Here is a 13,936-nt window from a genome sequence, read left to right on the forward strand (position 1 = left end):
GTGAAAGATGGGGCCTCACAGTCAATAACGATAAAACTAAGGTGATGATTTTCCAAAATGGTCGAACAAGAAAGGGATACAAATTTTGCTATAATAACAAAAATCTGGAAGTTTTGGACAGTTTTGCATACCTTGGAACGGTTCAAACCCCAAATGGCCTCTTCAATAAACATGTGAAAATAACCGCGGAAAAAACACTTCAATTATATAAAACGTTTATGCACAAAACTCAAAAATTGTCTCTTGATTGCAAGACAATGATGGAACTATTTGACATGGCCTGTTCCTCGAAAATGAACTACGGAGCTGATAGTGGGGATATACAAATGCGAAAGACCTTGAACGTGTTCATTTAAAATTCTGCAAAAGACGGCTCGGGGTGAAAACTTCTACATGTACCCCTGCAGTATATTGTGAACTAGGAAGAACACCATTGTTAATAACTAGAACATTACGCATAATTAAGTATTGGTTTAAAATTTTACGCTACCAAAATTGTCTTATTAAAAATCAATTTATGATTATGATCTGAAAAACATGTTATCAAGCTGGATTATTTTTGTCAAGAACACCCTATTGTCAAATGGTTTCGGTGATGTATGGTATTACCCTGAGTCGGTAAATGAAAAAATGTTTTATGTATATTTTGAGCAAAGATTGTCAGATTGTTTTTACCAAAATTTAAGGGTAGAAACTGAAAATGCTCACCCTTTACGTCTATATAAATATCTAAACTTGCCTGTACACCAGGCAGAGTATCTAAATCACATATTATATGATAAACATAGGAAAGCCTTATAAGTAGACTTAGATTATCTCCACATCGTCTACGAATCGAATCTGGTAGATATGATAAAAAATGTCCTATTAATGAAAGGAAATGTATATATTGTAATTCAAACGATGTCGAAGATGAATACCATTTTGTTTTGGTGTGTGATTTTTACACGGAGTTAAGGAAATTATATATCAAGAAATACTTCTATGTACGACCAAGTATGGCAAAATTTATTGATTTACTCAGTTCTGATTCTATATTAATGTTAAAAAAACTGGCTAAATATGTGTACGAATCTTTTAATAAGAGGGACAACTTTACCATCAGACGTCAATAGGCGTAAATTAAGTTTATATATAACTACTGCTTTGTTGGTCTTTTTGATATTTTTTCATCCACTTTATACCTTTTATATATGTATATATATATAACCTGCCTCCCACTTGTACCCACAATTATTGTAAAGTACTGTTAAATTGTATGCTATGGCAATGTATGTAATGTATACGCCAATAAACTACTAATACTACTACTGCTATTGGTTGTGAATATATAATGTACAGTCTGAAGCACCCAATACATTTTTCCGTGTTAGTGTAACAAACAAAGAGTATTACCAAAACTTTGAGGAAAAGAACTTGTTATATTAAACATATTTATCTAAAAACCACTAAAATATAGAGAAAATGATAATGAAATTTAATGTAGATAAAAAAAAAACAACATTTGTACATGAAAAACACATGCACTCACCGTTTATGACCTTTTGGCTACCATTCAAGTGCTTCTACGTTTCTTTTATCTTAAATTGACATTATCAAATTGTTTTTGGAATGTTTTTCCAACAATGAAAAACATTAATATTTGTTTCAATACATTTTGGAGGGAGGCTTCTCCTCGTTTTTTTTTCTTGAATATATCTTACACTACATACGTAATTAAATTCCAATGCCTAAGTACAATACTTACAGCTGTAGGTCCTAAATGTATTGGTGTAAAATTTTCTCCTATCAACTGATCAGCATCTTCATATTGATGCTATTCGTCCCTGGTCACAGTGACATATGCATAATTAGCTATACTAAACTGCTAAATATACAAGTGCTTGTCCGTTATTAATTACGCGTGATTTTTTTATTAATACAGCTTCAGATGTGACATTCCGCTAATTGAGTTTACGGCTCTCTGATGATCGATTTGAACCAATCATAACTGTGACACGAAGTTCGAGTCCTCAATGATTATCATCGACAGTGTGATAATTATCTCCAGGTAATCGTCCTGTGGTGGTCCAATGGAATGCTTCATTCTCCGATTTTTATGGCATTTTTTCTGCAAACTTGAATGGCAAGTATTGATACACAGGTTTATAATATTGTATTTTCCAAATGAAAATGTGCAAATGATGCAAAATATTAAAAAATATTTAAATAAAAAATAAATCGCCATGCAATTAAAGTTTTTACGCCTCAGTTATTTACGTCTGCGAAATTGATTTATTACAAATAGTTCTTACATCTATTAAATACTATTTCAAAGTTATATAGTTTGGTTAGATGTACTGCCAAAAAAAAACAAACTAAAATCTTAGATAATTAATTGCATTCCCGTTAATAAATACTCTTCACTTATAATTAACACAAATTCCGATATGACATTCCGCTAATTGAGTTTACGGCTTTCTGATGATCGATTTGAACCAATCATAACTGTGACACAAAGTTCGAGTCTTCAGATGCATGATTATCAACGGCAGCGTGATAATTATCGCACTCCGATTATCTTCAGATAATCGTCCTGTGGCGGACCAATCAGAATGCTCCAGTCTCTGTGTGACATTTTGAGAGCGCTGTTTTCTCCTCCCTATATAAAGCCCTTTATTGCAATCAACAGTACCATAATCAACATGGAAACACAAGTGTTCACTTCTAAGCCAACCTTCCCAGTGACGATCGACAACGACGCTGCCATGGATACAGACGTGGAAATGGTGGACAGCGAGGAGCAGACTCACCGCCTGCGGCTCCAGTTAGCGGCGACGGAGCACAAGTTCCGGCGAGCTTGTGAACAGATTGTTCTCCTGAACTACAAGTTGTCCAGGATGCAGACCAGGTACGACATCGCCAAGGAAAGGAACCTACGGACCTTCCGGTACACCTACCGACTCCAGCTCGCCGTCATCGAAGGAGCCAAGAACGTGTACCACGACTACGCCGTCACACAGGCCGAGAGGATGCGCAGTCTACAGATGGAGATATTCGGCGAGATTCCGGACCACTCCGACGGAGACGACAGGGACATAGAGGAAGTGGACCAGGTGTGAAGCAGCCCAGCCCCCTGATTGGTAGAGTCCTCACGGCGATCCCAGCCCATCCTCAACTCACCCGAACACCGGCACAACCGCCACGGATCGACACACAGACGAACAGTTCTACGTGGACAGTCGATAGAGTCTATACACAGAAGAGAGTGAATCGATGTGCATCTTGTGTATCAACATGATTGACTGCATTTTATTGTGAAATTCAAATGAACTCTCTCTGCATGTTTTATTGAGTATAACAAATTGCCATGCCGTATACGTGTACTATTTGTATTGTAGCAAATGTATATGTATTTAAAATAAATATTATGTGCACATAATTATAATGTATTGTCATCAGTTAAACAAATAAAATAATCAGAATAATATCTCAAATATACTTTATTATAACTATGAAGATACGGCAGAAATCTTTTTTTTTAATTTGACTCACAAGTTGCAGAGAAAAAAATGTCAAAATATGAATATTTGAAATAAAAACACAAAATTTGTAGATTTTTTAAGTTATCAAACCTATTCTTTTATGAGGGAAGTATTGGGGTAATTCAAAGAGTTTTTGTAAATATACAGTGCATGTACCAACATTGTACCATACATGTATGAAGCATTTATAAAAATTAATTGTGTCATAGATAAATACTGTTATGACATTGATCAAATAAACATTTTTCTGCTTCTATTTGCAGACGATTTACCTATAATAAGCGAAACAACTAATGGTCTACAAAAACACCTAAACACGCTTCATACATATTGTGAAAGATGGGGCCTCACAGTCAATAACGATAAAACTAAGGTGATGATTTTCCAAAATGGTCGAACAAGAAAGGGATACAAATTTTGCTATAATAAAAAAAATCTGGAAGTTTTGGACAGTTTTGCATATCTTGGAACGGTTCTATCCCCAAATGGCCTCTTCAATAAACATGTGAAAATAACCGCGGAAAAAACACTACAATTATATAAAACGTTTATGCACAAAACTCAAAAATTGTCTCTTGATTGCAAGACAATGATGGAACTATTTGACGTGGCCTTTTCCTCGAAAATGAACTACGGAGCTGAAGTGTGGGGATATACAAATGCGAAAGACCTTGAACGTGTTCATTTAAAATTCTGTAAAAGACTGCTCGGGGTGAACACTTCTACATGTACCCCTGCAGTATACATGTATTGTGAACTAGGAAGAACACCATTGTTATTAACTAGAACATTACGCATAATTAAGTATTGGTTTAAAGTTTTACGCTACCAAAATTGTCTTATTAAAAATCAATTTATGATTATGATCTGAAAAACATGTTATCAAGCTGGATTATTTTTGTCAAGAACACCCTATTGTCAAATGGTTTCGGTGATGTATGGTATTACCCTGAGTCGGTAAATGAAAAAATGTTTTATGTATATTTTGAGCAAAGATTGTCAGATTGTTTTTACCAAAATTTAAGGTTAGAAACTGAAAATGCTCACCCTTTACGTCTATATAAATATCTAAACTTGCCTGTACACCAGGCAGAGTATCTAAATCACATATTATATGATAAACATAGGAAAGCCTTAAGTAGACTTAGATTATCTCCACATCGTTTACGAATCGAATCTGGTAGATATGATAAAAAATGTCCTATTAATGAAAGGAAATGTACATATTGTAATTCAAACGATGTCGAAGATGAATACCATTTTGTTTTGGTGTGTGATTTTTACACGGAGTTAAGGAAATTATACATTAAGAAATACTTCTATATACGACCAAGCTTTTAAGTATGGCAAAATTTATTGATTTACTCAATTCTGATTCTATATTTATGTTAAAAAAAACTGGCTAAATATGTGTACGAATCTTTTAATAACAGGGACAACTTTACCATCAGACGTCAATACGCGTAAATTAAGTTTATATATAACTACTGCTTTGTTGGTCTTTTTGATATTTTTTCATCCACTTTATACCTTTTATATATGTATATATATTTGTTATACTTTCATGTTAAATACTGAAATCTGATTAGTTAAGACGCAGTTAATAATATTTACTATTACCCTCAGCGTTAGCAACGCACTTGGCAACGGGTAACATTAAAAAATGTTACATGCGCGAAAATTATGCGCGTACGGTTCGCTGTAGAATTCACGTTATTCCTATATAAAAGCAGTAAAATTTTCTTAAAATTTTTAAAAAAGACATTCAGTATAACAAAATAAATAGTGCCTGTTTGGGAGGATAACAGTTGAAATTGACACCCCTCGAAAACCATTGTCAACCTCCGCTTCGCGTCGGTTGACAATGGTTTTCTCGGGGTGTCAATTTCAACTGTTACCCTCCCAAACAGGCACTATTTATATAATAACCTGCCTCCCACTTGTACCCACAATTATTGTAAAGTACTGTTAAATTGTATGCTATGGCAATGTATGTAATGTATACGCCAATAAACTACTAATACTACTACTGCTATTGGTTGTGAATATATAATGTACAGTCTGAAGCACCCAATACATTTTTCCGTGTTAGTGTAACAAACAAAGAGTATTACCAAAACTTTGAGGAAAAGAACTTGTTATATTAAACATATTTATTTAAAAACCACTGAAATATAGAGAAATTGATAATGAAATTTAATGTAGATAAAAAAACCCAAACATTTGTACATGAAAAACACATGCACTCACCGTTTATGACCTTTTGGCTACCATTCAAGTGCTTCTACGTTTCTTTTATCTTAAATTGACATTATCAAATTGTTTTTGGAATGTTTTTCCAACAATGAAAAAAAATTAATATTTGTTTCAATACATTTTGGAGGGAGGCTTCTCCTCGTTTTTTTTCTTGAATATATCTTACACTACATACGTAATTAAATTCCAATGCCTAAGTACAATACTTACAGCTGTAGGTCCTAAATGTATTGGTGTAAAATTTTCTCCTATCAACTGTTCAGCATCTTCATATTGATGCTATTCGTCCCTGGTCACAGTGACATATGCATAATTAGCTATACTAAACTGTTAAATATACAAGTGCTTGTCCGTTATTAATTACGCGTGATTTTTTATTAACACAGCTTCAGATGTGACATTCCGCTATTTGAGTTTATGGCTCTCTGATGATCGATTTGAACCAATCATTACTCTGACACGAAGTTCGAGTCTTCAATGATTATCATCGACAGTGTGATAATTATCTCCAGGTAATCGTCCTGTGGTGGTCCAATGGAATGCTTCATTCTCCGATTTTTATGGCATTTTTTCTGCAAACTTGAATGGCAAGTATTTATACACAGGTTTATAATATTGTATTTTCCAAATGAAAATGTGCAAATGATGCAAAATATTAAAAAATATTTAAATATAAAATAAATCGCCATGCAATTAAAGTTTTTACGCCTCCGTTATTTACGTCTGCGAAATTGATTTATTACAAATAGTTCTTACATATATTAAATACTATTTCAAAGTTATATAGTTTGGTTAGATGTACTGCCCAAAAAAAACAAACTGAAATCTTAGATAATTAATTGCATTCCCGTTAATAAATACTCTTCACTTATAATTAACACAAATTCCGATATGACATTCCGCTAATTGAGTTTACGGCTTTCTGATGATCGATTTGAACCAATCATAACTGTGACACGAAGTTCGAGTCTTCAGATGATTATCAACGGCAGCGTGATAATTATCGCACTCCGATTATCTCCAGATAATCGTCCTGTGGCGGACCAATCAGAATGCTCCAGTCTCTGTGTGACATTTTGAGAGCGCTGTTTTCTCCTCCCTATATAAAGCCCTTTATTGCAATCAACAGTACCATAATCAACATGGAAACACAAGTGTTCACTTCTAAGCCAACCTTCCCAGTGACGATCGACAACGACGCTGCCATTAATACAGACGTGGAAATGGTGGACAGCGAGGAGCAGACTCACCGCCTGCGGCTCCAGTTAGCGGCGACGGAGCACAAGTTCCGGCGTGCTTGTGAGCAGATTGTTCTCCTGAACTACAAGTTGTCCGGGATGCAGACCAGGTACGACATCGCCAAGGAGAGGAACCTACGGACCTTCCGGTACACCTACCGACTCCAGCTCGCCGTCATCGAAGGAGCCAAGAACGTGTACCGCGACTACGCCGTCACACAGGCCGAGAGGATGCGCAGTCTACAAATGGAGATATTCGGCGAGATTCCGGACCACTCCGACGGAGACGACAGGGACATAGAGGAAGTGGACCAGGTGTGAAGCAGCCCAGCCCCCTGATTGGTAGAGTCTTCACGGCAATCCCAGCCCATCCTCAACTCACACGAACACCGGCACAACCGCCACGGATCGACACACAGACGAACAGTTCTACGTGGACAGTCGCTGGAGTCAGTACACAGAAGAAAGTCTTGTGTATCAACATGATTGAATGCATTTTATTGTGAAAATCAAATGAACTCTCTCTGCATGTATTATTGAGTATAGCATATTTCCATGCTGTATACGTGTACTATTTGTATATGTATTTAAAATAAATATTATATGCACATTATTATCATGTATTGTCATCAATTAAACAAATTAAAATAATCAGAATAATATCTCAAATAAACTTCATTATTACTATGAAGATACATAAATATATCAGTATAAATTAAACCCATTTTAGCTAGGTTTCCGAATAATAACTTTTCCTTGATCGCTACCCCCGGGGGGACGAAGTTTGCATAACACTGTGTATGTCTATGACACACGGAAGTAACACGTCTCTCATTCTTACCTACCCGTGTACTGTGCACCATCCATCGTCCCAGTACCGAAATATCACGGGTCCTAGCTAGTACTACACAGCATGCCGCGTGTCCGCCCAAAATACGAGTTGTGTGTGGGGTTTGAGGAGGAAGATGTGAGTGAAAACGAGGATGGGGGAGACGGGGGTGGTGACGAGGGGGAGGAGGGGGAGTTTGACATCCAGCAGGTGTGGCAGCAAATGAAACAGGAGGCGGAGGATCGGACACGGGCCGAGGAGAAGCAGACGGGCAAGGCAGGTGCGATCCAGGAGAACAACAAGAAGGCCAAGCAGCGCAGCTCCTTCCTCAACTGGAAGCAGAAGATCCAGGTATCAGTTATTACCTGTATACTAGTTTACCGGTATTCCTCATTATCAAAATAAAACTCATTAATGTCTATTTGTCTCGCCTAAATACAAACGTTTGGCTAAGGACGGGTGTTTGCACATAACTTATATAAATTTAAAACTGTAGAAGTATTGTTTTATATACTGTTGTGACAAACTTGACTTTTTGATATCTAGGATATTATATTATCATTGTTCCTCCACACTTCACATTGTGTACTTGTATATCGTACATGTACACTATTAATTAAGTTTCGATAAATCAGATATTAAAAAAGATGTCAATATGAGAGGAAATGTTGATATAAGCTCTATAAAAATCATCTATACTCTGAATTAACCAAATGACGTTTTTGTTTTGTTTGTGTGTGTGTGTGTGTGGGGGGGGGGGGGGGGGGATAGGCTCAGACTGCATGACCGTGATAGCGTTTTATAGACAGTACATGTTAAATATTTCGGAGGGGGCTAAGGATTCAAATTGTTCATACATGCGCAGGCAGTAATAAATTCTTAGAGATTGTTTTTACTTTTAAAAACGTTTGGGGCATGTGTGGATCCAAAATAGTCCATCGCTATGTCATGTCGCACAAATACTGACAAAAAATTGGGAAAAGCTGGTCAGTATTTTTTCCCGGGACGTTGTTTTTTGTTGGGGTGGGGGTGGTGGGGGCGGGGTGGGATCCGAGGCCTTTAATCCATAATATTTACCATGTAAATTTATTAAATTGGATTTTCTTTTCCAGGAGGAGGGGTCCGGATCCCCCTGTGCCCCGTCTCTAGATATGCGCAAATTGATAATTTTCCGAAGGGGGGGGGCACTTCCCTATCAGAGACATTTTATGTCTCTGGTCCCTATATATAAATAAACGCAATGGAATTAGCAATAAAAACATAGTGGGAACATATTTTCTGTTGAAATTGCTGTAAATGAGCCAGGGACGTATATACGTCCCTGAAATTTACCCCTCCCCCCTTTTTTTTTTTAGATCCGCCCCAAATGCAAAACTACGTCACATAAACGCTTAAAATCGCATACATTTGTCAGTATCGCGAAGCATTCAAATGATGTAGTATAGTCCACGTAAACATGGCTGACAAAAGGAAAAAATTGAAGAAAATTGATCAAGTATGGCTTAGATTTAGCAATATATCCTAATTTCACCGTTATTTTTATTGATTAAGAATTTGTATGTTCGCATTTCAATTCATGACATTGTATATTTCTATAGAAATATTCAGGTTAACTTGATTTTTAGAAACAGCTGTGTTCTGTTTATTTTTCACTTTGTTAGGATAGTCAGAAGAATTTACTCTGTTTTAATGTTTATTTCGTTACGTGTATCTAGGCCCATGAAATAATTAACAAAATATCAACGACGATTATTCCCTTTTTATACACCCATTAACCCGTTTAGGAATTTCAGTAGCCACATAGACAATAAGACATAAAAACATTTTTTTTTATCTCATCTGAAAATAAATGTCCACAAACACCTTCCCTGATCAGGTTGGTGCTTTTTTTTAAAGATTGGGGTAGATATAGACAGTTTATGATTTTTTTAAAATACGATTTATTTGCTATTATTTATTTGTTGAAATTAGGAAAATGAGAAGCCAACAAAAGAAGAGTATGCAATCGCCAAACACCTGAGATTCAATTGTCCAGTCAAAGATGCCAAGTTCGTTCCCATGCAGAATATGGTCAAATGTTTCTATGGTAAGTTTTGCAACTTCTTAGATTTTTTGAAATTGTACCTCTATAGTACTGAAACATACAATTAGTTTGCAAATTTGCTCTGATATTCTTTTTAATATCTTCTATCTTCTGTTTCCGTTCACTGAAGCGTAGAAGTATTTCATGGCATTAGAAGCTATCAAACCCTTACACATTTTACATTGTTTTTCATTTGATAATTAGATAAATTCTGATGTCCATCTTGGAGTAATTAAGAGGATGGCATTTTTATATCATATTCTTAGGAAATCAAGCCATAAACACTTTGCTGGATTCTAAATGGGCAAAATCTACCAAGAGTGATATCCAATTCACAGACAGAAAATCATGTGTTTATTTTCTAGAAAGGTAGGTTTATCACTGGAGATAATCTTCTATTCACAGATTTTGGATTTTAAAACCTCATGAACCACAATTGTAGCTTTGGTTTATTACTGTAGTGTTTCAATTTTTTTTTCCATACATACATATCTCTAAAAAAAATTTAAGTTATCTAATAACTTACATCTGACCAGTAAATAGCTTGTAATATGCATGTATTACCACTTACATGTACTTGACGAAGATATAATTTTTACAACCGTGTAGTTAAGATTACTGAGAAATAAATAATTTCATTACTAAATATACATATTCTCAATGAATTAATATGTGATATGCTACATACAATATCAGGTTGATGGTGAAAGGTCTCTTCCATCGAGCCACAAAAATTGAACGAAGCAAAAAAGACAAAGACAAGTTAAAGAAGAAAAAGAAAGATGAAGAAATAGAAGATGACAAGGTAGTAATAGGTTGAATTTTAGATGTAGGAATTGTTTATTGATGATAGATATATTGATTTTTGTTTATACATGTATAAAAAGATAAATTTCACATGATAATCTTCAACACGTGCATTATCTGTATAATTATGCTATGGAAATGATACCCATAAATTTAATTTCAGAATGTTTTTAATTTTGATTATATCTGATGATCTGATTGTAAAAAATACTGAAGGAAATTGTTCGTTGAAGGAAAAGAAGAACAAAAAAGACACTAAGAAGATCAAGGACAAAGATGCTAAAGATTCTGATGCTGATAAACCAGACACTTCAGATGAGAAAAAGGTAGAAAAAACTACTTATAGACAGCAGGTCTAGTCTTTATCAAGTATTGTGTTGCTGGGTTATATAAAGTTGCAGTATGCATTAGCTACACTTACTTAAAAAATTACATACATATTAATGGTATACATTTATAATAGGTAGATGAAAAAGAAAAAAAGAAGGATGAACCAAAGAAAGAAGAAAAGAAGAAGAAAGAAAAGAAACTGAGATTGAACATGGCAGATGAACAGCGGTTTATTGATGCAGAAGAGGTTTGTGATGTGTTAAGATCAATAAAATCAAATGACATTTAAGTACATGTACATTGTACATATGTTCAAGTTTATTAAGTGTTCTGATCAATCAGTTTTAAACAGTAAATGTACTGGTAATTCTTGACATCATTATAGGCTTTTCTTTTTAGCTCTATCTATGAATTCCATAGTTATATAAGCACAAACATCAACTTGAAAATTAATTGTAACTATTAGCAAGTAACAAATGTTTTTCTTTATTTTTAAACCTAGAATGCGCATGTACCTAGATGATGTAATCATTATTGTGCTTTGTTTTATTCTGCAGATATATGTGTGGATATACGACCCTGTGCCAATGTCTACATTTCTTATAGGGCTCCTTATGGGTAAGTAAAATTCATATACATGCAGTATTTCCTGTCAAAATTGAGTTCACAAGAGGTAATGTTCAAGATCCTTGTAGGGTATAGTTCCTATATGATGAGAGTGATGAATCGAGTTCTGTAGAGTAGTACATATACAGGAAAGGTTAATTGTTGTGCTGTTCTTTCAGTGCTTGGTGCTGCTTTACTGTGTGTGTTCCCCCTGTGGCCCGACTGGCTGAGAGTGGCCGTTTACTACGTCAGTTTAGTGGGAGCCAGTTTTGTTGGGTTTATTCTGTTCTTGGCTGTTGGTAAGTACATGTACATATTGTGCTCAACCATCTTTTAGAAGTTTAAAGAATGCAAATTGTATTTTGTTTTAAAAACTTGGCAATTAATTATGTACATAAAAGTAGTGAAGAAGTATAGAATTTATTTTGTAAAGAATATGTAAATTTGTACATCAATTTATCGTTAAATTAAGTGAATTTAATTATAAAATTCACATATTAATACAGAACTTTTGTTTGAACTGTTGTTCAACATGTTTTTCTCTCTGCAGTTCGAGGATGCCTGTTTTGTGTTCTGTGGTTACTGACTCTGGGCAAAGTGCATTTATGGATTCTCCCTAATCTAACAGAGGATGTGGGATTCTTTGATTCATTCAAGCCATTATATACATACAAATTCATTACCAAGGAAGATAAAGAGAATGAAAAAAAGAAGAAAGAAGAAAAGCAAAAAAAGAAGAAGAAGCAGGAGCAAGAGGCCAATGACTCAGAGAGTGAGGTCAACGATAAAAACGAGGACCAAGGTGAAGGTCAGGAGGAGGAGGGAGGGGAGGAGGAGCAGAACGGGGATCAGGAGTTTGAATTGGTTGACAGAGAGGACCTAGAGGAGGAGCAAGAAGAGGAAGATGAGGAGGAGCAGGGGGAAGAAGGGGAGGAAACTGAAGAAGGGGAGGGAAATGTGACAGAGGAGGAGGACAAGAAGACAAAGTGAAGACTGAGTGGGGAACTCGCGCAGAGGGGGGCCTCTGAAATCAAGGATTGTCAAAATGAAAAATTAGTTGATATTAAGACTAGGAGGCATTTCTGTCAACAGAAATACATATGTATAAAGAAGAACAAGAAAATCATGGAATGTATGATGCATAGAGTATTTTTTAAAGTTGATTTATGACTATGAATTTATTTTATTGTTACTGAGTTCAAAATTATTTTATTTGAAATTAATGTTTGATTATAGGATACATTTATTATGTTGCATGTACATGTAGGTGTCCATCAAATTGAAAGATAAGGTTTCTAGTTTTTTGTTTTTAACTATTCTTACATGTATCTAAAATAAATGAAATCAATGTTACTGAGAGGAAATAGTTGGCCAGGTGAGGGTTATCGACTTTGTGAAGCTTGAATCTCTACAGATGTTTTTGTTATACTGCTTCCAGTGAAGATATCCTTTGTTATATTACATGTTGTCAATAAAGGTGATTGTCTGGCAAATTAAATTATATTTCCAGCATTGTTTTCTGTCAAGATCTCTATGCTATGGGATGCAGGCACATGTAGATATTTCTCATTGTTAACCTACCGTATGTTTACTATGTCAATACAAAGGTAAAAGCAATGCATATACATGTAGACATTACATGTATTTCTGTGCTGTGAAAAACTGATGTGTTGGCAAATTAAATTTATCAGTAGAAAGATTTCTCTGTGAAGCAATATACAGTAAAACTCGTTTAGTACAAACAAGGATATATCGAAATTTCGAATATGGCGAAGTTTTGTGGAGTACCCGGTAAAATCATTAACAAGTCCTTCTTAAATTTTCGGTTATAACAAACTTGGTTTTTACAAATTTTGGATGTAGCGAACTAATTTTGAGTCCCTATAGAAGGGAAAAATAACAAAATTTACAACTTTTTTAATGAATTATTTTATATTGTAAAAAGTTTCCAATACTAATTAACGTAAGTGTTTCAATGCATTTATTCTCTCATATTTTTAGAAAATTATCAATTCTAATTTTTAAAAGTTAAAAAGAAATGCATTTTACTTATTTGCCTAAATAAACACAAATTGGGGTCAAGTGAAAAGAAACCTTGTGTATAACGAATTCGCTATGCATATTATTAAGAATTCGTTATACGGTTATAACGAATTACGGATATAGCGAAGTAAATCAAATGGTTTCTGGGAATTCGCTATAAACTGAGTTTTGCAGTAAAACAAACCAATTAATGCGTTAACCACAGCCTCTAAAAAGCTTT

The 13,936-nt window shown here is 34.8% G+C and overlaps 1 protein-coding gene across 2 annotated transcripts; it reads left to right on the forward strand.

Moving 5' to 3' along the window:
- Positions 1-7,916: 7,916 nt before the first annotated feature.
- On the forward strand, positions 7,917-13,183 carry LOC105331600 (translocation protein SEC62). 2 transcript variants are annotated; one of them, XM_011433866.4, is made up of 9 exons: positions 7,917-8,198; positions 9,819-9,933; positions 10,197-10,299; positions 10,627-10,735; positions 10,971-11,063; positions 11,201-11,314; positions 11,625-11,685; positions 11,853-11,972; positions 12,224-13,183. In XM_011433866.4, the coding sequence occupies exons 1-9, from the start codon at positions 7,932-7,934 to the stop codon at positions 12,661-12,663; spliced, it is 1,422 nt and encodes a 473-aa protein (XP_011432168.3). In that variant the 5' UTR covers positions 7,917-7,931; the 3' UTR covers positions 12,664-13,183. The 2 variants fall into 2 exon arrangements, with proteins under 2 accessions (XP_011432168.3, XP_034339216.1); XM_034483325.2 differs by lacking the exon at positions 7,917-8,198 and adding an exon at positions 9,237-9,342.
- Positions 13,184-13,936: the final 753 nt, after the last annotated feature.

The sequence above is a fragment of the Magallana gigas genome, chromosome 3 (genome assembly GCF_963853765.1).
Source record: "Magallana gigas chromosome 3, xbMagGiga1.1, whole genome shotgun sequence".
Taxonomy (NCBI): Eukaryota; Metazoa; Mollusca; class Bivalvia; order Ostreida; family Ostreidae; genus Magallana; species Magallana gigas.